The sequence below is a fragment of the Boleophthalmus pectinirostris genome, unplaced genomic scaffold (assembly GCF_026225935.1).
Source record: "Boleophthalmus pectinirostris isolate CB_2022bp ecotype Guang Dong unplaced genomic scaffold, ASM2622593v1 HiC_scaffold_22, whole genome shotgun sequence".
Lineage (NCBI taxonomy): Eukaryota > Metazoa > Chordata > Actinopteri > Gobiiformes > Gobiidae > Boleophthalmus > Boleophthalmus pectinirostris.
Window position 1 is genome coordinate 21242538 of NW_026571190.1, and position 25116 is coordinate 21267653.

Sequence of the window (25116 nt, forward strand, 5' to 3'; positions counted from 1 at the left end):
AACTACTTTGATGATCCACTTTACTAAAATAAATAAATAAATAAATATAATTTCAACTTTTATTATTTAATATTTCTCCAGTCTTGTGACAGTATCAGAGGGAAGCCTCTTCATCAGTAAGCACACAAAGAGACTCCACGAGATTTTCAATCAGTCCATAAACCTGTTAAACAGTAACAAAACAAAAACAAAAAGTGTAAAAATGCTGCATTAAAAAGACTCAAAGCATATTTGCATAATACGTTTGATTCATGCTTTACAGATACTTCTGACCTTTTGGTGAAGAAGCCTGGTGTAAATGTCCATCATGTTGATGTCAGAAGCAGGACCTTCAGAGGCCTGCTCTTGCAGATGTAAGTCACTCTCTTTACTGTGTCTGTCCTTTCTTGGCTTTCCCAGGTCAGTACGACTCTCTCTCCCTTTCTTTCTGTCCTGTGATATACAGTGAAAATATATAAATGGTAATAGAACATAATTTAGTTGGATCTTGAAACAAAACACATACATAAACACAATATAGTGTTACAGTGTCATAAGCACATATAAACCTGTGTGACATAGCCTGACCTACACTTATACAAGTTGGCCTTGGCCTGTACTCTTGGATTCAGATTTAAAAAGCAGGTGCACATTTTCACAGCCAGCGTGCTGTTGCCATGGTAGCATATGAGAAATAGAGAGTACCATAAACATGACTCAACCAGTACAAGAGGAAAAATATCCTCAGCAATCTTTTACTCAAAAGGAGGAAAAAGAGAATCTTATTTTTGTCTGTGATGTACCTGTATGTCTATATCTTAAAACCTACATTACAAAAAAAGCAAAAACAAAACAAAACAAACAAGCAAACAACAACAGCAACAACAAAAAAAATGACTTGACTGACAGCTTCAGTCAAGGAGTGAATGTGATCAATGACTATAATTTAAGGATCGGTCAAGTGGGTTAAGCTTTAAACTTGCATCAAGACCTAAATAAACATTTGAAGCTGATTCTCCTGAATTTTTATTGCTAACTCACCTCACTTTGTTTGATTGGAGTCACTGTCTTTTCCTCTTTTATAGAAGTTCGTCCTTTTTTATCAGTCTTTTCTTCGCTTATACTTGGACTCAAGTCTGTAGTGTGGTAATACAGTAAAATTAAAAATAATTTCAAGAGCAATAATAATTAATAGTCACTTTTACTATGGTTTTCATACTTACCATGGTCCAAAGAGATGTCTTCTTTTTTATTTTCTATTTTATCCATCCATGTAGCTTTCTCAGAGAGTTGGAGGAAGTGTGTGAGCCTCACAGCTTCACTAGTCAGGGTGTCTAATGGATCCCTCCACAGCAACTGCCTGCAGGTGGCAGTACACACCATGATTACTGCCCTAAAAGTGCAACTGATCCATTCAATACAACCCAACAAAATGTCTTTTTTTTGTTGTTTATGGTTCTTGAATAAGCTAAACCACTTCAGTCATTCCCCTCTAACCTCTTGCATGAACATTACTCAGTCATTACTCTTTTTAAGTCTATAACCAACTAGGAGTGGTTGAGAAGAAAATGTCAGTGATGGTTTCAGAAAACACTAAACGAGTTAATGAGATGCCACACTTTCTTTTACACGTGTGACTAAATCCATTTGCTACGTTCATGTGATCTAATGGCACCAATGACTGATGCACTTTATTCTTACCCTATAGTTGTTATTGTTGCACTATGCATTTTAGGTGAAGGTTCAGAGAGCTGTAGAAGCACAGAGTTGAGCTGGGCCAGTCCTGTATCTTGGTTAAGGCAGTCATCGTCTGTCTTTGTAACAGGTAAAGAGAGCAGAGCCTAGATGAGGAAGAGATGAAACTGGGATGAATAAAGTCCACCATATTGTTTTTGATTACCACTAGTATTTACAAGACATGAGTCCTTGTACCTGTCGTAAAGTACCTACAGACAAATCCCAATGGCTTTTTGGTTTGACTTGATGCCACAATTTCTTTAGCTCCTCAACTGGCTGGTTTTTATAACATATCTACACACAAACAAAATATTGATTGATTAAGTAATTCTATTCAAATACTACATGCATAAATGCCTATTCAAGATGATTATCACTGAAAAAGCGAATACACAGTACAGATTTAATAACTGTCTCATAGCCTCTAGATGGATAATTATGGTAGATTACTGATAGTGCCAATTTGTGCTATATAAATAGGTATAATGACAAAAAGAGTGAGGTTACACTGTAATAAGCCGATGACTCACACAGAAAATAAGCAGCTACCCTTAATAAAACAGAAATGGGGTCTGTTTTTGAACACATGGTGCTTTGTGAAGTTTACCTTAGGGTTTTTATAAAGAAACTCCTGCTCCTCAGTTTGATGAAGCTCTGCAGGGGAACTGGGTCTATCTGGTGAGTGGATCCCCTGCACCATCTCATACACTATTGCTTGACATATTTTCAAGGTCACCACCTTCTCCAGCCTTTTCTGATTATGAATAAAAAAGAAAAAATATACATGTAAAATTTTATTTAAGTATGTATTCTTGGTCTGTCTGTCTAGTTTTAATAGATACCTCAATGTACAGCCGGTATTCTGCAGTTTTGTCCTGATACAGAGCCACACCCCTCAGAGTTACATGTATGGGGGCTCCTTGTAGTAGGACAGGGTGAGTATTTAGCTGCCAGAGCTCTGTCTGGATGCCAGGAGAGTCAGACTTGAAGATAAAGTCTATTTTTTTTGTATCACCAGGGAGGATCACACCTGTTAGTGGTAAAAAATATTTGGAAACACAAAACATCGGTATGGTACCAGTTATGAAAATTCACTCCACTACTATGAGAGTTTAAAGTTTTAGTCCACAGTTTATAATTGCAGGATAGAACCAATGGCTTTGTCTGATGTCTCACTACTTCTTCTTTAGAAATTCACATCTTGTTCTTAAGGGCTGAGAATTGTTTTGTAAGTTAGATTTTAATTTGAACGAGCAGTGAAGGCAAGCTATGTGAGTGCTGGAGGAAGGCATGTTTACCAGAGCTGGAGCTGAAGTAGAAGTGTGGTCTCTTTATGCACGGCAACAGGTGAGGAAAGTGCTGAGGCAGAGGGAGCTGCTGCCAACTGTAGAAGATGGCTGTAGTTCCCTCATTGTGCAGATCCAGATGGGACCGCTGTAGTTCACCAGTGGGGCCCTCAAACAAGAGAGTGGCATTGATCCCTACCTGGCCGTGATTCACCATGTTTACAGTATTATTATTAATGTCAGCTACAAAAGGTCATATTGTTGGTCATATTGATGTAATAGAATGCATCTCACTTGGGCAACATTTATGAGACTCTGCACCTGATTAGTGTTAGAGTTTCCAGTCCAGTTTGCAAGTTGCCCAGAGATTCTTAAAGCAGGGACAGCTGACTTTTTTGGCTCTGGTTCCATATCATTATTTTGTAGAACCAGGTCTCTGAGAAAGAGGGACAGCAAAACAAATAGTGTTTATGCTTGAATTAAAATTACACTTTCAAAAATACTAACTCATGGGTGTCTTTGGGTTCTTTCTCTTTATGATCCTCCAGTAATGCATTGCTACAATGCAAAGTACAAAATGGCTTGGAGGAGCCAATCACTTCCAGTTTATCCATATTCTGAAAACACAGTGAAACAGATGAGATTTAAACAATATTGGTGTCATTTTTGTATTTTTAACATTGCTTAATATTGCTTATCATTGCTTCTGGTTGAAGATGTATGTCTATAACAAAAACAATTTCCACTTGTCGAGAGTGTTCTGCTCTGTTTCTATGTGATCATATCAGAGTTCAATCATTGCATTAGCCACCATTGTGTAAGAACACACTGCTATCGTTGTCATCTGTCAACCACACACCAGTTTGTCTCAAAGAGGCCAGGTATGACACCTGTTTGTTGTCTCTTTGGGTTACTGACACCTGTTACTGCTACTACAACAGATGACAAGAAATTGGTCCTAGCTGTATCCATTTGTGCCCTGAATGCTCTAATACAAGGTTTGTAATATACAAAGACCATTATTTAATGGATCTTACTCCAGAAACTACAGTTAGGTTTCTCTATGATTCACCATAATCATTTGATTTCATGACACTATTGAGTTAAGCTGGCAGATGAATGTATAGGAAGGCTGTTCTTATTAGCACCCTATTATGCTTTTTGCATACAGTACAACATGTAATAGTTTGAAAATTGTGACTATTTGGACATGTTAACTCCATCTGCTAGCTTTCTATGTTATCTCAAATGATAATGCTGCTCAGAATGCTTCTGAAAAATGTGAACCTTTTTATGAGAACTTCCATGTACAAGTTCATCTGTGGCCTAAATGATTCTGAGAACTGTCTTATGGAGGTGCCAGTTTTCTCTATGGAAACACTGGCATGGCTGTCTTTTATAACCCTGAGTCTGAAATAAAGAGATGATGATGATAACAGATATAAAAAATCTATCAAAAATATATTAAAATGTATACAAAAATAAGTAATCTGTCTTAGAATATAAAAGTGTGTAAATTGTGTTCATATGTGTAAAATTTCATATATATATATATAAATAAATAAACATGTAAATTGTGTTCATAAAATTGTGTTGCCCTACACTAGACTGCATATGTTTTAAGTGTGTATCTGTTATCATTTGTTTTACCGGCTTTTTGAAATCCACTTCTTGTACAATTTCCCCAAGCTTCTGGCATTGCTCTTTCAAATATATGCTCTGATGCCATGCCCGAGATGCATGGCACGCTGTATCCTTAAGTCCTAGAAACATTACAGATTTCAATCTTTCATCTCTAACAAATGAAAATCAAAAAGGTAAGCATAGGTAAAAACTAGGACATGCTTTGTGGTAAAGGTGAATATTGTACTAATTTTAAACCTGATTCCTGACGTATGCTGCATGGTAAGCCAACTTGGGCGATAGGTTCCTGGATGCCTCTCTCTGTCTTAGTCAGAGTAGCTGCTATGCCACTCATTTCATCTCCATAATGCTGGGGAAGCCTCCAGAATTCACTTCCTACACAGTGACCCTGAAAACACACAGTATATGTGACAGCCCATGCCTTTAAAACCAGGTGACTCAAGAGATGAAGATGTGTCATACATATCCAGAGTGAACAAGTGGCAAGACTTGATTTAGCATCTCTCTTTTTTCCTGTGTTTCTCTGAATCGATTAGCATGATTCATCAGGAGGTTTTCAACTGGCCTGCTCAAAGAACCTCCAGAGATACCATAAGTGCAACGATGTTAGTAAAAAGAACATTGATAGGACTTAAGGACTCTTACTTGTGCATGGCTTTCTTACCAGATAAACTGCTTTGTTGACGTCTCCGCAGCCTCATATGTGTGTTCCAATGCTCCAAAGCATTTTCTACGACACCTGGGGGGACCTCACTTTTATGTTCTACAGCACTGAATTTATGTTTTCTTAAAGCCTCAAATAAATGGTCATTATCTGGTATTTTTTTCAAAAGCTGCATATAAAAAATGTGAATAAAAAAGAATTCTTAGCAGATCTACACACAGCTGAAAAATGATAGGATTACCCTCGTTTTTCCTTTGGCCTCCACATAAATCCTGAAGTTCTCCAGGCTACCCAAAATGCTGTGAGGCAAAATCATCCCTTGGTTGTCATAAATAAACCAGTCTGGTTCTACAGACACAACACAAGTTATAATCTGAGCAAATTCCCAACAATATAGGTCATTATTACAATCTGCCTACCTCTGGAGTCCTGCCTGGAGTCAGCAGCTTTGATCAGCTCTAAAATAAACAAAATAGCATGCCATTAAATGTAGAAGTTTAAACAAAATAATAATTTAAAAATAACACAGAAATCAGATATGCCCATTGTTATCTCACCTGAAACACCCAGCTCACTTGTGTTGACCTTTTTCATTTTATCGTCTCAAGCGCTGCTCCTAAAGTCATTAGGTAAAACTGGTTCAGCTGGTTCAAGTTATTGGTTTCTTACATAGCTAAACATTGGGCTTTAACTTATTTTAATAGATCCATGGGTTTTGGTTGTCAGGCTATCGCTAAGCTAACACACGCTCGCGCTTACGGTTCACGTTACCAAGGAAACGAGTAATTTGCAGCTCCCCAAACTCGCCTTTAGGGGGCGCTGCTTTTTTACATGAGAGAGAGAGAGAGAGAGAGAGAGAGAGAGAGAGAGAGAGAGAGAGAGAGAGAGAGAGAGAGAGAGAGAGGGGGTTATTCAATTATTATTAAATTATAGCATAATTTAAAATTGTTTGTAGGTTTGTTCATTGAGCTAACTAATTTTGCCTGTGCTGACTGTATATAGGACTAGCAGCATAGTAACGTCTTTCATTAAATGATTAAATGAATGAATTACACTTATCAAGCGCAGGCCCCTCCCAAAACAATATCAGTCATTCGTCTCACAGACTATTTAAAGGGGAGAGACTACAGCACCAGCAGTCAGCGTCCACAGAGTCATCAAATCCACATAGCCTATTACACGGCTCAACCTGAGCTCAAGATTCACCTCCACCAGCGCAGAATGATAGGAGTAGGTACAGTAGGTATCCCCAGTGTTCAGACATCAGCTCTACTAGAAAGTCAGCACTCTAACGAGCAGAATGCGGGCTCATCTAAACTTATGTTGGCGTACAAAAGTGCCTTACAGCATCTCGGCTCCGCGGGCATTAAAACGGGTCTAGGAATGCTCAAAATAGTCTCATCTCAATGGAAAAAAGAGAAACAGACCTGCTTAGATTCAGCACTGCGACTTCAGAATGGCAACAACAGTCTCCAGTGCAAACGGTCTCCACTAGACCATTTGGCTGCTCTGATTCTTCAAAGCCATGCGCAGCACAGACACATTGCCCAAGATCTCCGAGCAGATTCCGCTGACTACATAACAAAGCCACAGAACTGCAAGCGCATAGTAGTTCTTGGTGCGCCACGCGTTGGCAAAACCTCCATTTTAAGACGATACCTTCGAGATGGATTTGTGGAAGAGTATAAACCAACCTCTGAGGACTTTCTCCGAAAACTGTTCCGTATACGCGGAGAGACTTACCAGATTGACATCTTAGATGCGTCTAAGGAAAGAGACTTCCCCGCCAAACGAAGATTATCTATCCTGACTGGTGCGTATCTTTGTGTGTAATGTGGTATATTTTAACATAACATTGGAACACATCTGTTAATGTGATGTTTTAATGCTTTACAGGAGACATTTTCCTTCTGGTTTTCAGTGTAGATGATCACAGGTCTTTTGAAGAAGTGTGTGCTCTGCGAACTGAAATACTCGCAGCAAAATCCAAACAGCCAAAGTCGTGTTTAACAGATCAGTGCGCACTTGTGCCCTTGGTGGTGTGCGCAAACAAAGTGGATCTCCACGAGTCCGCGAGAAAGGTGTCTCCCACAGACATTTATCAAGAATTTGGGAACGACTGTGCCTACTTTGAAACGTCCGCGAAAGACAGTACTAATCTGGAGAAAGTCTTTGAAACACTCGCGAAGAGAGGTGGCCTCCCGGCAGAGACTGGTCCATCCCAGCACCGCAAGGTCTCTCTCCGCTCATATCAAGCCATGCGCGCAAGTCGTGCGCACTGGAAAGGGAACGCAGGGCCAGGGCGAGACGATCCATGCGGTGCGCTCTATCCCTTGGCTCGTCGGCCTAGTTTCAGCACGGATCTGAGACATGTTATTGGGCCGCATACCACCGGGAAACACAACAAAGCACTTGAAAAATGCCAGATCCAATGAGTTATAATGAATAAATGAATAAAACCTCATAGTGTGGCCCATTCTTTTGTCAATGTAACAATTTAAAAGGCGTAAGACACGTGGAAGATGAATCATTCCCTTATTTGACTGTCGTATAATGTAGGCTACACTCAGTAGGCTAATCTATTTTCTCTTCTCTCACCCGCTTCTTCCTGTGAGTGTATCCAATAGCGAAGCCCGTGGGTGGGCTCGCACACACTCATAGAACTATAGTTACGTCAAGAAACTAATTTCCATCCCACACACCTATTAGTAGTTTACCTACATCATATAAGCAGCTTGTCCAATAACAGGCTTGGGTCATATTTAAATACATTATTTCAGTACAATGCTCTAATGTTTGTTCATTGAAATTCATTGATATTGATATTGATATTTATATTTATTAAGAGATCTTTATACCTTTATAACTCATAAAATGTGCACTGATAAATAGGCTAATGAAAACAAAAACAAAATCTCTCATAGGCCTAGCCTCTTCACAATGTACCGCCCATAGACCGTACGGTACCGCCCGGTGCTGAGCTGATCTGATTGAGCCTCTCTGAACCAGTCATGTCTCTAAAGCTGCCGAATTAAGAAAAAAAAATTATGGAAAACTGCCGCAACCTGATGCAGGACAGATGCTGTCAACACAGAGGGCTGCTGACGTACGAGCTGTTCCCGGTGCAATCAGCGACCATTTCAGAGTAATACAATGAAGAGATGAGACTTACGCAAACTGATCAAACCAACAGACTGTCGGACCCCAGCACAAGTCTGTCAAAGCGCAAAGGATGTTTGTGGGATCTCACTGCATCTTCTTTACAAGTAGGTCTTTTTGTTTTATTTATTATTTATTGAGATAGCAAACATTGGCGCCACAACAAACGTATTTTATATTCACTTAAGGCTTTTTATCATTATTTGTATGATATCGATTCACATAGCCTACGAACTGAACTACTAGGTTATATAAATAGTGCCCTCTACCGACTGGACACTGCCATAGCTATACGGGATAGGCCGGAACTTTTTTTCTTTTAATAAAGTCAAGGGCTACACCGTAATTGCTCCATTATTGGCCTGTTAGGAAATCGAAAGTAAGATAATTACTTAATTTTATATTTCCCTGGAGATCATTGTCAAGAGTTGCAAGGAAGATGACCATGTTCTCAGAAAAATTCTTATATTATAACAAAGTACCATTATGATGATTATTAACTTTGAATCCATTGTACTGTACTTACCAATTCACCCTCAGAGACTTTTCCTTATGAGTCTAAAACACCATCAATTTCTAGAACATTAGGCCTATTCATTATTTTCATCAAGCACTTTTACAACAAAATAAACAGCCCTCTTGTTTTCAAGAATGATACAACAATTCAGAGGTCTGTTCAATATTGATTATAATAATAAAAGTAATGCAAACACTAGGTCACACTCAGCTCAATGCCACTGGATAGTGCTGCCACTCACTTCTGTTTATTTTTGTGATGATAACACATTAGTGAATAGAAGCAATGGTGTCCAAAACCACAGGAATAAAAACAACTAATAAATAATTTCAATCAAGAAAAGCTTTGGCATTGACTTCAAAAATACCTAAGAGGTTTATGTTTCTCTATTCTCACAACCAAGTGACTTCATGATATTTTAAAGTGTGTATTTGTCCATTCATCTGTATGTGTAATAGAATAATATCTATACATAATAAAGTATTTTATTTGCTTATTTAGTTGATTCTAAAATTAGTTTATTATTTTTGTTTGTTAATTAGCTTACTAATTTAATTTTGTTAATTTGCATAATATATTTTTGCTATGTTAATATTATTCTTGCCAATTTCTTAGTCTAAGTTGGTATTATTTACATTAGCACTTCTTTTGTTTTTGGTTTAATTTGGGTCACCTAGGGGATAAAAGAGGGTGGTTCACGTAGACCAGAGTGCACCTGGGTGGGCCTGTGGTTTTTTACCAGTCAAGAGGAGAGGCAGCAGGAGCAGGCCTTCAACATGTATCCCTTGTTGCTTCCCAAAAAACTGGAAAATAAATCTTGGAAAATCAGCTCTGGTCATGGACATTGATTTGTACTGCGTAAACCACATACCCATGGTGCCCAAAAGTGATTATCTGAGTTATGTTTAGTTCTGAATTTGCTCACCGCCTTTGTGTGTTACTTTTCTTTGACAAATAGTCACTGCAGGGTGTATTAAGATAAGTTAACTAAACAAAAAAGAAAAAAGCCAAAGCCACGAGATGGTGCCATTATTCCATCACTATTTCTCGGTTACGTTTTCAGCTAAACGAAACTGTGTTTCTTGTCCACGCCATCGAAAATAAAAATAGATTTAAAATTCAGATCAAACTTTCTTTTTTTCTTTTTGGTTCTTAACATTTAGGACAGTATTCTGTTAAGCCTTTTAATAATTGATAATCCATTTTTGTTACTGCACTTCAATTCACAGCTGCTATGATATAAACTAGGGTTGATATTCCGGATCCCTTCATAGGAGCGCCTCACGTCAGCAGGTAACAGTCTTCTCATGACTTACCAAGGAGGAAGACAATAGGATCGGTGCTTTTGTGCCCTATACAATATATTCATAATAAACAGATAAAACTGTAAGATGTTTTGCATCGGGATACCAGCTTTTCTCTTGCTTTTCCGGATTGCAGCCTGTGTTCAAGACACAAATCCTACAGGTAGGTAAATTGTTGTTGATTTGATTTGACTGAGAATCTTTAATGGTCTAAACTTCTCTCTTGTCTTAAGAGCTGAGGATCATTTTGGTCGGCAAAACAGGATCAGGAAAAAGTACATCTGGAAACATCATTCTGGGCAAGAATGTTTTTAAAAGTGAAGTATCGGCTGAGTCTGTGACCAACACCTGTGATAAAGCTGAGAGTGAAGACAGCGGTAGGCTCATTACTGTTGTGGATACACCAGGGCTTTTTGACACCAAGAAAACCAACGAGGAACTGAAAACAGACATCGAGGACTGTATTGTTGTTAAGTCTGTTCCTGGACCTCATGCAATTGTGTTAGTGATAAATGTAAAAGCCAGATTCACAGAAGAGGAGAGAGCAGCTGTGAAGTGGATTGAAAATAATTTTGGTTCTGATGCCTCAATGCACACAATACTACTGTTCACTCACACAGACCTGCTGGAGGACAAGACTTTGGATGAATACATCAGTGAGAGTGAGCACCTACGTCGTCTGAAACATCAGTGTGGAGGAAGATACCATGCATTTAACAACAAGACTCAAGACAGAACCCAGGTCAGGGAACTCCTAAAGAAGATTGAGAAGATGGTGAAGGAAAATGGAGGACAGCACTACACGAATGAGATGTACAAGAGAGCTCAGAGGAAACTTGAGGAGGAAAGGAAACGCGCTGAAGAGGAAGAGAAGAGGAAGAAGCAGGAAGAGAAAGAGCAAATCAGAAAGGAGATTGAGCAAGAGCAGATCAGAAGGAAGGAGAAGGAGAGAAAGATCAAAGAATCTTGTCAAATAATGACTGCTTCGGCTCTGGGTCTTCTTACAGGGGGGTATTTTTTCTCCTCTTACGTGTTGGCAGGTGCAGGTGCAGCTCTAGGGGTTTCTTATAGTGACTGTGTTTCTAGTTTACTTGGGCTAAGTTAGATGACTGATTATTACTAATTCTGTTTCTCTTTTTCACATACAGTACTGCAAACAAATTTAGCGTTTCTGTGTGTAATAATAACTCAATAAAAATAATAACTTAAGCTTTTCAGAGACTGAACTACAATCAATGTAAATATGCAAATGGATCTTTTGATTTGTGCCTCATTATGTCATCATGAATGGATGCCCTGCAGTGAAAATTGTTATGTATGAAGTTTATGGTGAAAGTCATTGTACTGTGCCCTTTGTTAAAGATAAATAAAGACAATCAAAACTGTTCTGTAATGTAATTATTTTGGTCTACACAATGCGAGGAGACACTATTTAAATATAAATATATGGGACAATACTAGAGCTTCAGTTTGTCCAGACACAAAATTCAGTACATTTAATAGACTATTGAAAAATATAAAAAGAAATAAAAACAATAATAAACCATATTAATGTAATTTCTCACAGACAACAGATGTTTTCCACAGAAATCAAACCAGAATTAATAAATGTTATCATAATTAGTCTACATGTCGGCACTGTGTACAGTATATATTACAGTATAAAATATAAAAGACACCAGAAGACTTAAAAATCAAATAGAGAAATAAATAATCCAAGCTTTTGAGTTTGTTGGACAACATTTTGAAAATAGGGGAACTGTTTTGATGAGCACATCAATAGGAAACAAACATGCTCATATACAGACTGAGCGCGTTCAAGTTTATTAGAAGGTGTGAATCCAGAAGACTCTGGTGTGTGCGTTATTGATTATTCATTATTATCCTCCCTTCCATACCCTTCAAGAGAATGACTTTCATTTCTCTGAAAGTCATTCTCTGGAGTATTTTAAGATGGAAAGTCACCACTTTCTTTGGATTATTATTAAGTGACTTTTATTAAAACACAAACAATTACGCAATCACTCTACAGCATGAACAAACATTTCAAATATTGTAGGTGCTTAGTCTACCAGTTCACTCCCAGACATCCAAATCATATCTGTTACTCTCTCATTTTTATTGTTTGTGCTGAAACTATATCATAATCAATCTCTTCAACACAAGTCCAACATGTAATTCAATGATATAGTAGCCTATTATTTCTTTCAATCACAAATATTCACACTAAAATTAACAAGTTTTTGGTTTTGGTATTTGGGACTCACTTGATTAATCATGCAATAATAATAACTAGGGGTGTGCAAAAATATCAAAATATCATATCATGATATACTGAAATGTCAATATATCATGATACTAAATTTGTAGGCAGCTATATCAGTATATAGCCGAGAGTCTTTTTGGGTAAGTTTTAAAAAATTTTTGGTTAGTGCTACAATTTTATTGCTTATTTAACGGAAGGAATACAATACACTTGACATATTCACTGTTTTGAGAATAAAAATAGGTGTATTGTGTGCAACAGTATGTTGATTATAGCATGTATCACCATACGGTGATAATATCGTATCATGAGCCATGTATTATGTATCAAATTGTCAGGGACCCTGTGATTCCCAGTCTTAGTAATAATAACTTTCCAAATTACAGTTGGGAATTGCGTGATTCTTGTAATAAATACACAGTAGGCCTGTCAAATTCCAAAAGTTCCTATTTATTTATCATAATGTTATGTATTTTATTAAAAGAAAGAAAGAAAAAAGAAGAAAAAAAAGCCATCACCACTGTTGCCCTGCATAGCTGGTTATGTTTTTTGTCTTGTCCTCTCCCTCACAAATATAAACAGCTTTACAAAGTTTTAGATGACGCCTGTTTTCTTTGGCTCTTGACAATATTCCAATACGCCTTTAAATAATAGTGCCTAAATTCATATATTGTATTTAGGTGAAGCTAAAAGCATAGCTTACCTTATTTTCAAAAGTGGAAACAGATTTAAGCCCCTGTTTGCTAATGTATGTATTGGATCACCATAGTTACTGCTGAAGATTCCACCATATTGAGACTTTGCAGTGACATCGCACTGGGGGTGTTCTGCATGTATCTCTATGGTGGAATGTTCAGCACTTATCATGGTGACACAATGCACACATTTGCAAACACAGCCTACGTTTTCAGATGGTCTGAAACTTGAAGAAAAAATACAAAATGGATTTTAACAACTAATTTTCAGGAGCCTGGGATCAATACAAGTGTTCATGGTAGTGTTTAGGAGTTTGAATTTCATCTAAAAAGGTGAGAGTGACTGTGTGAGGTCATATTGTGTTAAAACAAAGCTCAAATTTAAGTTTAACAGTCCTCAGATAGAGCAGTGCTCACACCCCCAGAGAAAGTTGATGACATCAGTGGCAAATATCAATACATGCATGTCTTATTTGTTAAAAACTTTTGCATCTATGAACATGTTTTCTTTTAGGGTAATATTAGTAATAAACAAATAATATCAAATTATATCTATCACATCATTATACAGCATTTATTTTATGTATGAACATGTTAACAAAACAAAAAAGAAATTGATACATTCATTTAAATAACCCACCACTGATTGCATCATTACTCTATCACTATTGCTCTAGTAATTGTGTTTTCAGCTAAATGAAACTGGTATCGTCTTTTCCTCTCCCTCATAATTATAAATACATTTAAAAAGCTGATATGAACTAGGGTTGATATTCCCGATATTTTCATAGCCACACCTCACTTCAACAGGTAACACAGCAATCTCATGATCAAGGAGGAATATCAGTGTTTTTGTCTCCTATACAATATATTCACAATAAAATACAAAACTACAACTGTCTAAAATCCATTTGGAAAAACTCTAAATAAACAAGCTCTTGTTTTCTAGCATGATAGAGTAATAACAATTCAGGCATCTGTTCTATATTGATTATTTAGCTACACATAATAAAAAGTAATGCAAACACTAGGTCACACTCAGCTCAATGCCACTGGATGATGCTACCACTCACTTCTCTTTATTTTTGTTTAAGTTTTGTTTCTTCGCTGAGCAGATGGTAACAACAAACATGTGTGGTATTTTATTTTTTATTTTGTATATAAATAAGTAGTGAATACATTTGGCTGTGACAAACTAATACACCACTTTAAAACATGAATACCTACTGTACTATAGATCTTTCATATCAACACCTTCCTAAAATAATCGCCTTAGTGTTGTTTTTTTTTTTTGGTTTTTTTTTTTCAAAATTGACTTTTTTTTTTTTTTTTTTTTTTTTTTTTTTGCCTTAATCCTCTCCTCCCCCTGCTGGCCACCTATGGTAAAATTGCCAACGCTCTCATTTGAGTAAATCATGTGATAATGCCTCTTTATGATAATTGCCTAAAACAAGAGTGTGACTTATTTTGCCCAAGTAAAATAAAATGTGACTTAGGCAATTTTCATACAGTGCTTCAAGATGGAAGATTCATTCATTCAACTTATTTCACTGATTCAGGGCTCATCCAAAAGTGTTAAGTAATGGGATTTTTACTATGATATGAAGTTCAGTGATAAAGCATAGCCTATAAATACTCCTTAGATCTGTAGTAGTAGATGTGTAATGTGTAAATGATGTGTAGATGTGTAAAAAACTAAAAAACTGAAAAAAACAAAACAAAAAAAAAACAAAACGTATTCCTCAATTTGAAGCTGAAAAAAGTCACTTCTATTCACTTCACTCAAGAAGCTTTACCAGATAGACTTGTCTAAGGGAGTTTACAGAAGCCATGAAAAAATATTCTGAACTGAGAAAATTGAGGAGCGTTTGTCCTGTTTCTTTAAACTTGCTTCTTAATAGTAAAATATTGAGTGACTAGAGAACATTGTATTTACATGATGATAAAACATTAGTGAATATAAGCAATGGTGTCCAAAACCACGTGGAATAAAAATAGCTAATAAGTAATTTCAAAAGATCATCATCAGATATATCAAGACAAGCTTTGGCACTGACTTCAAAATACCTAAGAGGTTTATGTTTCTCTATACTCACAACCAAGGAACTACACAGACTTCACTTAAATTCACAGCTGCTAGCATATGAACTTTGATAGTCTGGATACCTTCATAACCACAATTTAGTTGAAAAGGTCTCAGGTTAAACAGTCTTCTCATGACTTACCAAAGTGGGCAATAGATTGGTGTTTTTATGCCCTATAATATACTCACAATAAAAGATAAAACTGCAAGATGTTTTACATCTGGATATCAGCTTTTCTCTTGCTTTTCCGGATTGCAGCCTGTGTTCAAGACAGAAATCCTACAGGTACGTAAATTATTTTTGATCAGACTTGACTGAGAATCTTTAATGGTCTAAACTTTTCTCTTGTCTTAAGAGCTGAGGATCATTTTGGTCGGCAAAACAGAAAGAAAAGAAATATCAAGAAAAGCTTTGGCACTGACTTCAAAATACCTAAGAGGTTTATGCTTCTCTATACTCACAACCAAGTGACTTTACTGGGAGAAAAAAAAAAAAGTTTCAAGCCAGTATTACCGTTTTCACTTTGCTTGTTTTGACTGGAGCTTGTGCCAAAATGGTTGAATCTGAAGAGACTGAAAATGATATTTTAAAGTGTGTATTTGTCAATTCATTTATATTTGTAATATAATAATATCTAATAATAGGCTATACATAATAACGCATTTTATTGGCTGTATTAAGATAAGTTAACTAAACAAAAAAGAAAAAAGCCACAGCCACTAGATGGTGCCATTATTCCATCACTATTTCTCGGTTACGTTTTCAGCTAAACGAAACTGTGTTTCTTGTCCACGCCATCGAAAATAAAAATAGATTTAAAATTCAGATCAAACTTTCTTTTTTCTTTTTTGGTTCTTAACATTTAGGACAGTATTCTGTTAAGCCTTTTAATAATTGATAATCCATTTTTGTTACTGCACTTCAATTCACAGCTGCTATGATATAAACTAGGGTTGATATTCCGGATCCCTTCATAGGAGCGCCTCACGTCAGCAGGTAACAGTCTTCTCATGACTTACCAAGGAGGAAGACAATAGGATCGGTGCTTTTGTGCCCTATACAATATATTCATAATAAACAGATAAAACTGTAAGATGTTTTGCATCGGGATACCAGCTTTTCTCTTGCTTTTCCGGATTGCAGCCTGTGTTCAAGACACAAATCCTACAGGTAGGTAAATTGTTGTTGATTTGATTTGACTGAGAATCTTTAATGGTCTAAACTTCTCTCTTGTCTTAAGAGCTGAGGATCATTTTGGTCGGCAAAACAGGATCAGGAAAAAGTACATCTGGAAACATCATTCTGGGCAAGAAAGTTTTTAAAACTGCAGTATCGGCTGAGTCTGTGACCAACACCTGTGATAAAGCTGAGAGTGAAGACAGCGGTAGGCTCATTACTGTTGTGGATACACCAGGGCTTTTTGACACCAAGAAAACCAACGAGGAACTGAAAACAGACATTGAGGACTGTATTGTTGTTAAGTCTGTTCCTGGACCTCATGCAATTGTGTTAGTGATAAATGTAAAAGCCAGATTCACAGAAGAGGAGAGAGCAGCTGTGAAGTGGATTGAAGATAATTTTGGTTCTGATGCCTCAATGTACACAATACTACTGTTCACTCACACAGACCTTCTGGAGGACAAGACTTTGCATGAATACATCAGTGAGAGTGAGCACCTACGTCGTCTGAAACATCAGTGTGGAGGAAGATACCATGCATTTAACAACAAGATTCAAGACAGAACCCAGGTCAGGGAACTCCTAAAGAAGATTGAGAAGATGGTGAAGGAAAATGGAGGACAGCACTACACGAATGAGATGTACAAGAGAGCTCAGAGGAAACTTGAGGAGGAAAGGAAACGCGCTGAAGAGGAAGAGAAGAGGAAGAAGCAGGAAGAGGAAGAGTGGATCAGAGAGGAGGAGAGAAAGAAGTTTGAGGAAGAGCAAGAGTGGATCAGAGAGGAGGAGAGGAAGAAGAGCGAAGAAGCAGAGAAGCAATTTAAAGAGGAGAGGAAGAAGAGGGAAGAAGAGGAAAGGCGATTCTGGGAGAACATGAAGGACTGGCAAAAACGATTTGAAAAGGAAAAAATTAAGCATAAAAATGAACAATGCAAAATCATAGCCATTTCGGTTTTGGGGTTTCTCACAGGGGGGTATTTGACCTCGTCTTATGTGTTGACAGCTATAGGTACAGCTCTTGGGTTCTCTCAAGACTGGGAATGGGATTGCCTTTATAGTTTATTTGGGTAAAGCTGAAATATTATTAAGAGATAAGTTGACCGATTAATACAAATGCTCTCTCTCTTTATAAATCTGTTAATAATAACTCAACTTTGAGCTTTTTAGAGACATGTTATACACGAATACATCTTTTTTCCTTTAAATATGTACCTCTGCCATAATGTATGGGTATCCTACAGGGTGAAGAATGAATGAAGTTTATGGTGATTGTCAGCTGTCTACTTTACTGTGGCCTTTCAGGTCCAAGATTAATTTCTTCCACTTGGAGACAATAAAGACTTCATTGAGATAATCATTTTGGTCTGTAAATTTTTCCAATCCTGTTTGGCAGCAACTATATGATACATGATAAATAGATTAAGTTTGCCTACTCAGACCCATTTAATATACTAATAAAACAATAATTATCCATATCCATTGTATTCTCACAGGAGATTTATGTTTCAATATTAATGTATTGGTCACTCCACACTAGATGACGCTTATTATAGCCACAGCTGCCATGGGGCAGACTGAAGAAAGAAAGGCAGCCAATCTGTGGCATCTGATCACACTAGATGACGGTTATGAAAATACAAAAAAAAAAAGTGTTTATTTATTTAATTATCATAATGTTGTGTATAAGACAAGGACAGTGCACAGAAACATGAATCTCAGAGAGAAAATATGCTCTGTTCCAGATTTAGCTACAAGCTACTTTCCATCTGCGGTCTTTGGGCAGGTACAATATACATTAAAGAAACTATTTACATTAGACCAACTCTAACAACAACATTTCATCAGTAACAGTGACTCATTAAAATAACCACTATCCAATTAAACATAAAACATTTAAAACAATCAACATTTATTTATTTTAATTTCCATAAATACAAGATTTCAAATTACATCATTATCTTCAAAAAATACTCAGATTCACTGTAATCAATATCCTCTAAAATGTACACTTACCAAATTCATCATTATAATTATCCTCTAAAATACAATTCAACAACAACATTACCATCAAGACAAATGCCATAAATCACACACAAAACACAATACATTTTCATCTACATGATACATCTATAGCAGGGGTGTCCAAACTTTTTTCATGAAGGGCCACAAATCTAAACGCAGATGAAGCAGAGGGCTGATCGAGGGCCATAGACTGATGCTCAATACAGAGAATAATTAAAAATATGTGCAGATTTAACACATTAGAATGAGCCATCAGTCTTTATTCATGCTTAGATCCTTAAAACTAAATAAAAAATATTTGCTTTATCAAGGTAGATTTTCAAAAAACTTGAGGTAAAAAGTAAATTTTTAATTGCTGGAAGGTCATTTGGGCCAATTCACCTGGAAACCTGAGGGTCAAGAAAAATTTGTCTGGGGGCCGCATTTGGCCCACGGACCATAGTTCGGACATGTCTGATCTATAGCATTGTTCCCCGAAGCCTGGGTTGCGACCCTCAGGTGGGTCGCAAAAAATTTTGAGGGGGTTGCCTTGTCACAATCTGAATGTAGGTCTGCAATATTCAGTTCCACGGCAGCCTTCGCGGAGCTCTGGCCCGGTTGCAGGCTCCATAGCCTCCGCAAGCTCCGAGCTACGTCCCAGGGGGCGTATTGGAAGAAAAAATGTGATTGGTCCATTTCCATTCCATTATATTAACCCCTTGTTTCCCAAGAAATATCAGTCCAAGTTTATAACAATGATCTAGAAATTATTACTAGTGTAGTGTTTATTACTCACTGAATACATTTTTTTTAAAATTATATTAGTAGTACAAAAATGTATTCAATATTTTTTCTTGGGCCTTCACTGAATACCTTGAAGGCCTGAGGGTTCCCCTCTGTAACAAAGCAGCATGGACGACAGGGCGCCAACAGTGCTTTACAGTGTTCTGTTGAAATGGGCTGTCCCGTCGAAATGAGCTACCTGCCTTCTAACGTAGGTATTCTGCCAGAAATCTAATACGCACATGCTTACATGCTTACATGCTTACATGCTTACATGCTTAACTGGTCAAAACATACAATAAAACCAGTTGTATGTGTGTGCGCATGCGCAGTAGTGCTATGTAGCTCAAAACGACGGGTAGCTCAAATCGACAGTACACCAGCCCTGCCAATGAGGTGTCCCTTGTTTATTTTTCAGGGAGTTGGCAACCCTACCTCCAACCAATTTGGTCGGATTGATTTCTAAGCATTTTTTCAGAACATTGGGGGTGTTAGATGCATGTCTTGGGTCTAGGTTAAATGCAGAAAGACGGGTTGACATTTTTCTCTTCAAAACTTAACTAGCGCTAGCTTAGATGCTAACACTGTGAGCTTCTTCTGTTGATGACTCCTGTAAAGGTCTTTAAGCCATTCTCTTATTTCTAAATGAGTACATTACATATGCAATTTAAGTAGCGCTAGTACAAGAGCAGGCTGTACATTAGTACATTTTGATTGCTTTTGAAATAATTTTCTGTGACACTTCCTAAGTCTGTGCTTAGGCCTAATTATTCCTCTATATGAAGCATAATACTTGAGTTTTTTTTGCAAACACTAATTGTCTAAATTGTGTTACTATTACTATTTTCAGATTGTTCTGAAAAGCAGAAGTTCCGTTTGGGAGCAGAAATGGAAAGAGGTTTGCTGATGCTGCTGGTGACGCCCTCGTAGCTGCTCATGTCATGTCAAGTGCCCTGGTCAGACCTCAAATAGGCTCATATTGGTTCTCTCGTTTCTGCTTAGACTCTGCACATCTGACTGGGCGACAGGAGGATGAGGACAGAAGGAGACACACTTAACTTATAACATTTTCAAGAAGTTTACTACACACTGTCCCTCTGACCTTCCTCAGACCTTCCCTCCCTTCATGAGATAAAACCAGAAAAGAAAACCAAGACTAAGACAGCATGCGGGAGTCATATTGATTGTCCAAAATAAATAACAAACGTTTATTATCCAATGAAGTTTGATATTGTTAAAAATAAACATATTACAGTAGTTATCCATGATTCTGTTAAACAGCATTGAGACCTTTGACTAAGACACAAAAGCCACTGAGCAAAACTTGAATTTCCCTCGGGATCACTAAAGTATCTCACTCTCTCTTTCTTTCTCTAAACTGTCAGTCTTGTGTGTTTTATAAGTGGCCTATTTGCCCAGTCCCCACATAAGCCCACTATTTTTGTGTACCTGGACAAGACACCCCACTTCACTGTCTATTTCAGTCACAAAGTCACGACAGCAAACTGCCAAATAACAATAGAGCTCATTCACTGCGGCAACGTAGAGATGAGTAACGAAGGAACAAGTTAGGAGGGGAAGTCTCAAGTAAATGTGAATGTAACTTGTGTGTGCGTGTGTGTGTCTTGTAACAGTTTCAGGGAGGCCCCATGAAGCAGAGGGAGGGAGCTGTTACATCATCTGCTCATCTGATAAACTGGCCTCTGTCTCTTCATCAGCTGTCTAGGCGTTCGTACTCAGTGCAGGTCAACAGGTGAGGCCATTTGAACTATTTCTGTTTATCTTATTGTATTATGGATTTATACCTGTGTCGTAGTGATAGAAGTAGTGGTACATTATACAAGCCTCTGATGACTGTTTGTAAATGTTGGTAATTCTTATAATTTTTTAATTCTAAATTTAAAAGCTTTGTTTGAGATCTGGGTTGAGATTATCACTCCATCTCTTTTTTATTTGTCTATAAACAGGTCATGACAACTAAAATATGCAAAAAACCTGTGACCCCAACTGCAAATTATAACTGTTATTTTTGTAAGAATTCAAGTGAGAAAGAAGCTCAGAACTAGTTATCCTGAATTATGAAGAAAGTATAATACATCATTTGTTTTGTTAATGTTATTTATATATTTTTTATTATGTTCTTTTGCATCCTTCATCCATTATAAGTTCATGGTCACACACAATTCAGACAACACCTTTCATTATATTTTGTCCTATAAAAGTGTTCGTTACATCTTTTTTCAAATATGATGTACTGTTAGTGCATTTTTGAAAACGTCTGATTTAAAAACGTAGCTTGAACCTGTTGCCTTTGCCCCACTTCCGCTGAATGTAAACACAAAAATACTATCTTGCTCAGAAAATGTTTAGATAATGCATATTGTAAATGTCAGCCAGTCCAGTAGATGGCGCCCTAACCTTACCTGTTCAACCACACCCCTCCAGAAGAAAATAGCTACAGAACTTGCCAGATGAATGCTTGAGACATGTGTCATACCACCATCAAATTTTGTTTAATACTTGCAGCCCTCAGACAGCGGAGCGAGGTACCTGTTTGTTTGTTTATATGTATTAGTGAATGTGGTGAATTTTAGTTTATTTACCATTTATGTTAGTGTATTTGATTTTATTGTTAAATATTCATGTTTTCCGTTTTTCTTTTCCGTGTAGTTTTCACGGTGCTGTTTGATGTTGCTGAAATCAGTAAAATATTCGCACCAGTCGAAGCTCTCTGCGTTTTATTGAATCTGAGGGACCGCTACAGTGAAAACTCGACCGTCACCAGACCGGTGGACCTGTTCGCCAACCCAGAGAGACTCTTCGCCAGTCAAGTTACAGTCTGTTCATCGCTACTCGTCACCAGCCACTGTTTGGAGTTCTAATTTAATAACAAGTCTACACATTTTGTCAAAAGTATTCATATAAGATAAGCCACCAAAATGTTAGACTCGGCTGAAGAAAGTAACAACTTGGAACAATTAAGATGCAGTAGCCGTATACGTAACTTAAATGAAAAGGGCAAAGAGATGCATGAACAGGAGGCAAAGAAACATGAAAAGACATTTAGTAAATCTTATGAAACTTGGAAAGAGTTGGCCAAAGCAATCAGAACACAGTTAAAGGGTCCCTGCTCTGCAGAGGAACTCAATGAGGCCAGCCATAGCATAAGAGCTAAGCATGATCTAGTCAAACAAAACTATGAGCCCATTCGCCGCAACCACTCCATGACTCAGGACATTGTTAAAAGGATGGATGCGTGCAATGTGATCACAACTGATGTATGTGAGCTCATCCAAAAACGGCTTGACACTATAGAGGAAGCTTTCAATGATCAGCTTGAGAAAGAAAGAGTCAGAATGATACTTAACAAAGAAGACTATGGCTCAGTATTTGGAGACACGAAAACTGAAACAACCCTTTCAGCAGCTAAGTCAAAGATTTCTGGAAGTGGTTGTGCAGATGCCGAAGCTGAACTAGCTGTCAAAATGGAACAAGCTAAAGTGACAAAGGAAATACTTGCACAAGAAGCTAAACTGACCAAAATAGAGAGTGATTGGAAAATGAGAGAACATCAGGTACATGCTGAACTTAAAAGGCAGGAAGTTGAAATGAAAGTAAAGTTAGACGAGGAAAAAACTAAACTACAACAGCTTAAGGCAGACAGTGAAGTGAAGGTGGCAGCTGCGAGAGTAAAAGCTTACAATGCCCTAGATGGGTCTATAGACATAGATATGTCAAGCCACCATTCAGATAATCCTGTAAGAGGTAACACTGCCTTCCAGCCCTCCCTAAACCCACAGGCGCCAGCCTTTCAGCCTTTCAACACTCTCTCAGGTCAACAAGAGCTCAGTTTAGCTCAAACTCTTGCAGGTTCCCTAAGTCTAAATCGCCTACCTATACCCGAGCCTGCCATTTTTAGTGGTGACCCGCTAATGTTTATGGACTGGAAAATATCCTTCATAGCACTAATAGGCAGTAAACCTTTACCTGTATGTGAGAAAATGCTGTACCTTAAACGTTATCTTGCAGGTGAAGCAAAGAAAGCTGTAGAGGGGTATTTCTTTCGTAATTCTGAGCAGGCATATCGGGGCATCTGGGATGTACTACAGGAAAGGTATGGCAGCCCATTCATAGTTCAACGAGCCTTCAGAACTAAGCTTACGAAATGGCCAAAGATAAATGCAAATGACCCCCTAGCACTTAGAGAGTTTGCAGATTTCCTACAGAGTTGTGCCGAGGCCATTCCTCAAGTAAAAGGTCTAGACATTCTTAACGATTGCGAAGAAAACCATAAGCTCCTAAAGAAACTGCCTGACTGGATTGTTAAAAGATGGAGTCGCATTGTGGTGGATGAGCTGGATAAAAATCAAGAATATCCCTGTTTTGCCCAGTTCACAGAGTTTATACAAAGGGAAGCTAAAGTAGCTTGCAATCCCATTGCCTCACCATTCTTAATAAATGAAAAGGCTTCAGATGAGAGAGTCATTAAGCGAGCAAAAGCACTCAACACTACTGTCCAAGCAAAGTCATATGTGCCTTCAGCAGTAACCCCCAAACCTAAGCCACCTTGTTTGTTTTGCAGTGATAACACCCATGGCATAGTCAAGTGTTCCACCTTTGCAGAAAACACCAGTGACGAATAGACAGCATTCATTCGTGAGAATCACCTCTGCTTCGGATGTCTCAGAAAAGGCCATGTAACCAAAGAATGCAAAGCACGCCACTCCTGCGGTAAATGTGGTGGACGCCACCCAACATGTCTGCACACAGAAAAGGTGAAGGAATCAAATCCAAATGAAAATACGGAGAATTCAGGAGAAAGTACAAACAAAGAAGTGCATAAAGTCATGGCCCATGTATTGACAAGGAAGACATCTGCCACATCCAGCATAGTACCAGTCTTTGTGTCAGCTGCTTCTCAGCCCCAGAAAGAAATACTTACTTATGCCTTGCTTGACACCCAAAGTGATGCATCCTTTATCTTAGGAGAATTAGCCACTGAACTAAAGGTAGACTCTAAACCAGTGCAGTTAAAGTTAAGTACAATGACCTCTGTTGACACTGTTGTAGCGAGTAAACTTGCTTGCAACTTAAAGGTGCGTGGGTTTGACTCAGACACCCATGTACAAATAAATCAAGCATACTCAAGGGACTTTATCTCTGTTGACAAGTCGCATATTCCTACCAGAGAAACTGCACTTCAGTGGCCACACCTAAGAGGCTTAGTTGATAAAATGAAACCATTGCAAGATTGTGATGTGGGTTTATTAATTGGTTACGACTGCCCATCAGCTTTAGCTCCCCTGGAGGTTGTGACCGGACAAGTAAATGAGCCTTTTGCTCAGAAAACTGTACTAGGCTGGAGTATCATTGGGTCAGCAAATCCCCATTTAGACAGACAAGGTAATCAAAGTTTTGTGCATCGTGTCACGGTAAAGGAAATGCCCACACCATTAGCTACTGATGTGCTTAAGGTTTTAGAGTCAGATTTTAATGAAAGACATTATGAGGACAAGTATGTGTCTCAAGATGACGTTCGCTTCATACAACTTCTAAGTGACACAATAGTGCAAAGGCCTGATGGACACTACGAAATGCCCCTCCCTTTCAAAGACAGCCACTCACCCACTCTCCCAAACAACAAAAGGCTAGCCACTGTGCGATTACAACACCTTAAGAAAAGGCTAAAGGCTGACAAACAGTACCATGAGCATTACACAGCCTTCATGAATGACATTATAAAAAGTGGTGATGCAGAACTAGCCCCCCTGGTGTCTGAGAGTGAGATTGCGTGGTATATCCCACACCATGGGGTGTA

General features: G+C 37.9%; 3 protein-coding genes across 7 annotated transcripts; 2 read left to right on the plus strand and 1 right to left on the minus strand.

Annotated features, from left to right (window-relative positions):
• Positions 1-46: 46 nt before the first annotated feature.
• LOC129410451 (MYCBP-associated protein-like) lies at positions 47-7209 on the minus strand. 5 transcript variants are annotated; one of them, XM_055158716.1, is made up of 19 exons: positions 7054-7209; positions 5868-5926; positions 5730-5768; positions 5552-5658; positions 5311-5479; positions 5109-5224; positions 4884-5034; positions 4653-4765; positions 3510-3619; positions 3297-3438; positions 3015-3201; positions 2559-2746; positions 2324-2470; positions 1912-2010; positions 1681-1820; positions 1203-1339; positions 1021-1115; positions 274-432; positions 47-163 (listed from the first exon to the last, which is right to left on the minus strand). In XM_055158716.1, exons 2-19 carry the CDS (start codon positions 5902-5904, stop codon positions 95-97), a joined length of 2205 nt encoding a protein of 734 aa, XP_055014691.1. In that variant the 5' UTR covers positions 5905-5926; positions 7054-7209; the 3' UTR covers positions 47-94. The 5 variants fall into 5 exon arrangements, with proteins under 5 accessions (XP_055014691.1, XP_055014692.1, XP_055014689.1 ...); XM_055158717.1 differs by lacking the exon at positions 7054-7209 and adding an exon at positions 6738-6871 and having other exon boundaries at positions 1930-2010; XM_055158714.1 differs by lacking the exon at positions 7054-7209 and adding an exon at positions 6738-6871.
• On the plus strand, positions 6369-7774 carry rasd2b (RASD family member 2b). Its single transcript, XM_020931328.2, has 2 exons — positions 6369-7123; positions 7207-7774. Exons 1-2 carry the CDS (start codon positions 6532-6534, stop codon positions 7743-7745), a joined length of 1131 nt encoding a protein of 376 aa, XP_020786987.2. The 5' UTR covers positions 6369-6531; the 3' UTR covers positions 7746-7774.
• Positions 7775-10135: 2361 nt separating this feature from the next.
• Positions 10136-17868, plus strand: LOC110166212 (uncharacterized). Its single transcript, XM_020931433.2, has 6 exons — positions 10136-10453; positions 10524-11392; positions 15594-15620; positions 16313-16331; positions 16479-16505; positions 16576-17868. Exons 1-6 carry the CDS (start codon positions 10378-10380, stop codon positions 17583-17585), a joined length of 2028 nt encoding a protein of 675 aa, XP_020787092.2. The 5' UTR covers positions 10136-10377; the 3' UTR covers positions 17586-17868.
• The last annotated feature ends 7248 nt before the right edge of the window (positions 17869-25116 follow it).

Excerpts from the sequence above, each read along its gene's own strand:
- LOC129410451 (XM_055158716.1), bottom strand. The coding sequence starts at position 5,904 with ATGAAAAAGGTCAACACAAGTGAGCTGGGTGTTTCAG. Across the intron at positions 5,225-5,310 it reads TCAACAAAGCAGTTTATCTG|GTTCTTTGAGCAGGCCAGTT; the intron begins GTAAGAAAGCCA and ends GTATCTCTGGAG. Across the intron at positions 3,202-3,296 it reads GTCTCATAAATGTTGCCCAA|GTAGGGATCAATGCCACTCT; the intron begins GTGAGATGCATT and ends AATCACGGCCAG.
- LOC110166212 (XM_020931433.2), top strand. The coding sequence starts at position 10,378 with ATGTTTTGCATCGGGATACCAGCTTTTCTCTTGCTTTTCCGGATTGCA. Across the intron at positions 10,454-10,523 it reads TCAAGACACAAATCCTACAG|AGCTGAGGATCATTTTGGTC; the intron begins GTAGGTAAATTG and ends TCTTGTCTTAAG. Across the intron at positions 16,506-16,575 it reads TCAAGACACAAATCCTACAG|AGCTGAGGATCATTTTGGTC; the intron begins GTAGGTAAATTG and ends TCTTGTCTTAAG.
- rasd2b (XM_020931328.2), top strand. The coding sequence starts at position 6,532 with ATGATAGGAGTAGGTACAGTAGGTATCCCCAGTGTTCAGACATCAGCT. Across the intron at positions 7,124-7,206 it reads AAGATTATCTATCCTGACTG|GAGACATTTTCCTTCTGGTT; the intron begins GTGCGTATCTTT and ends AATGCTTTACAG.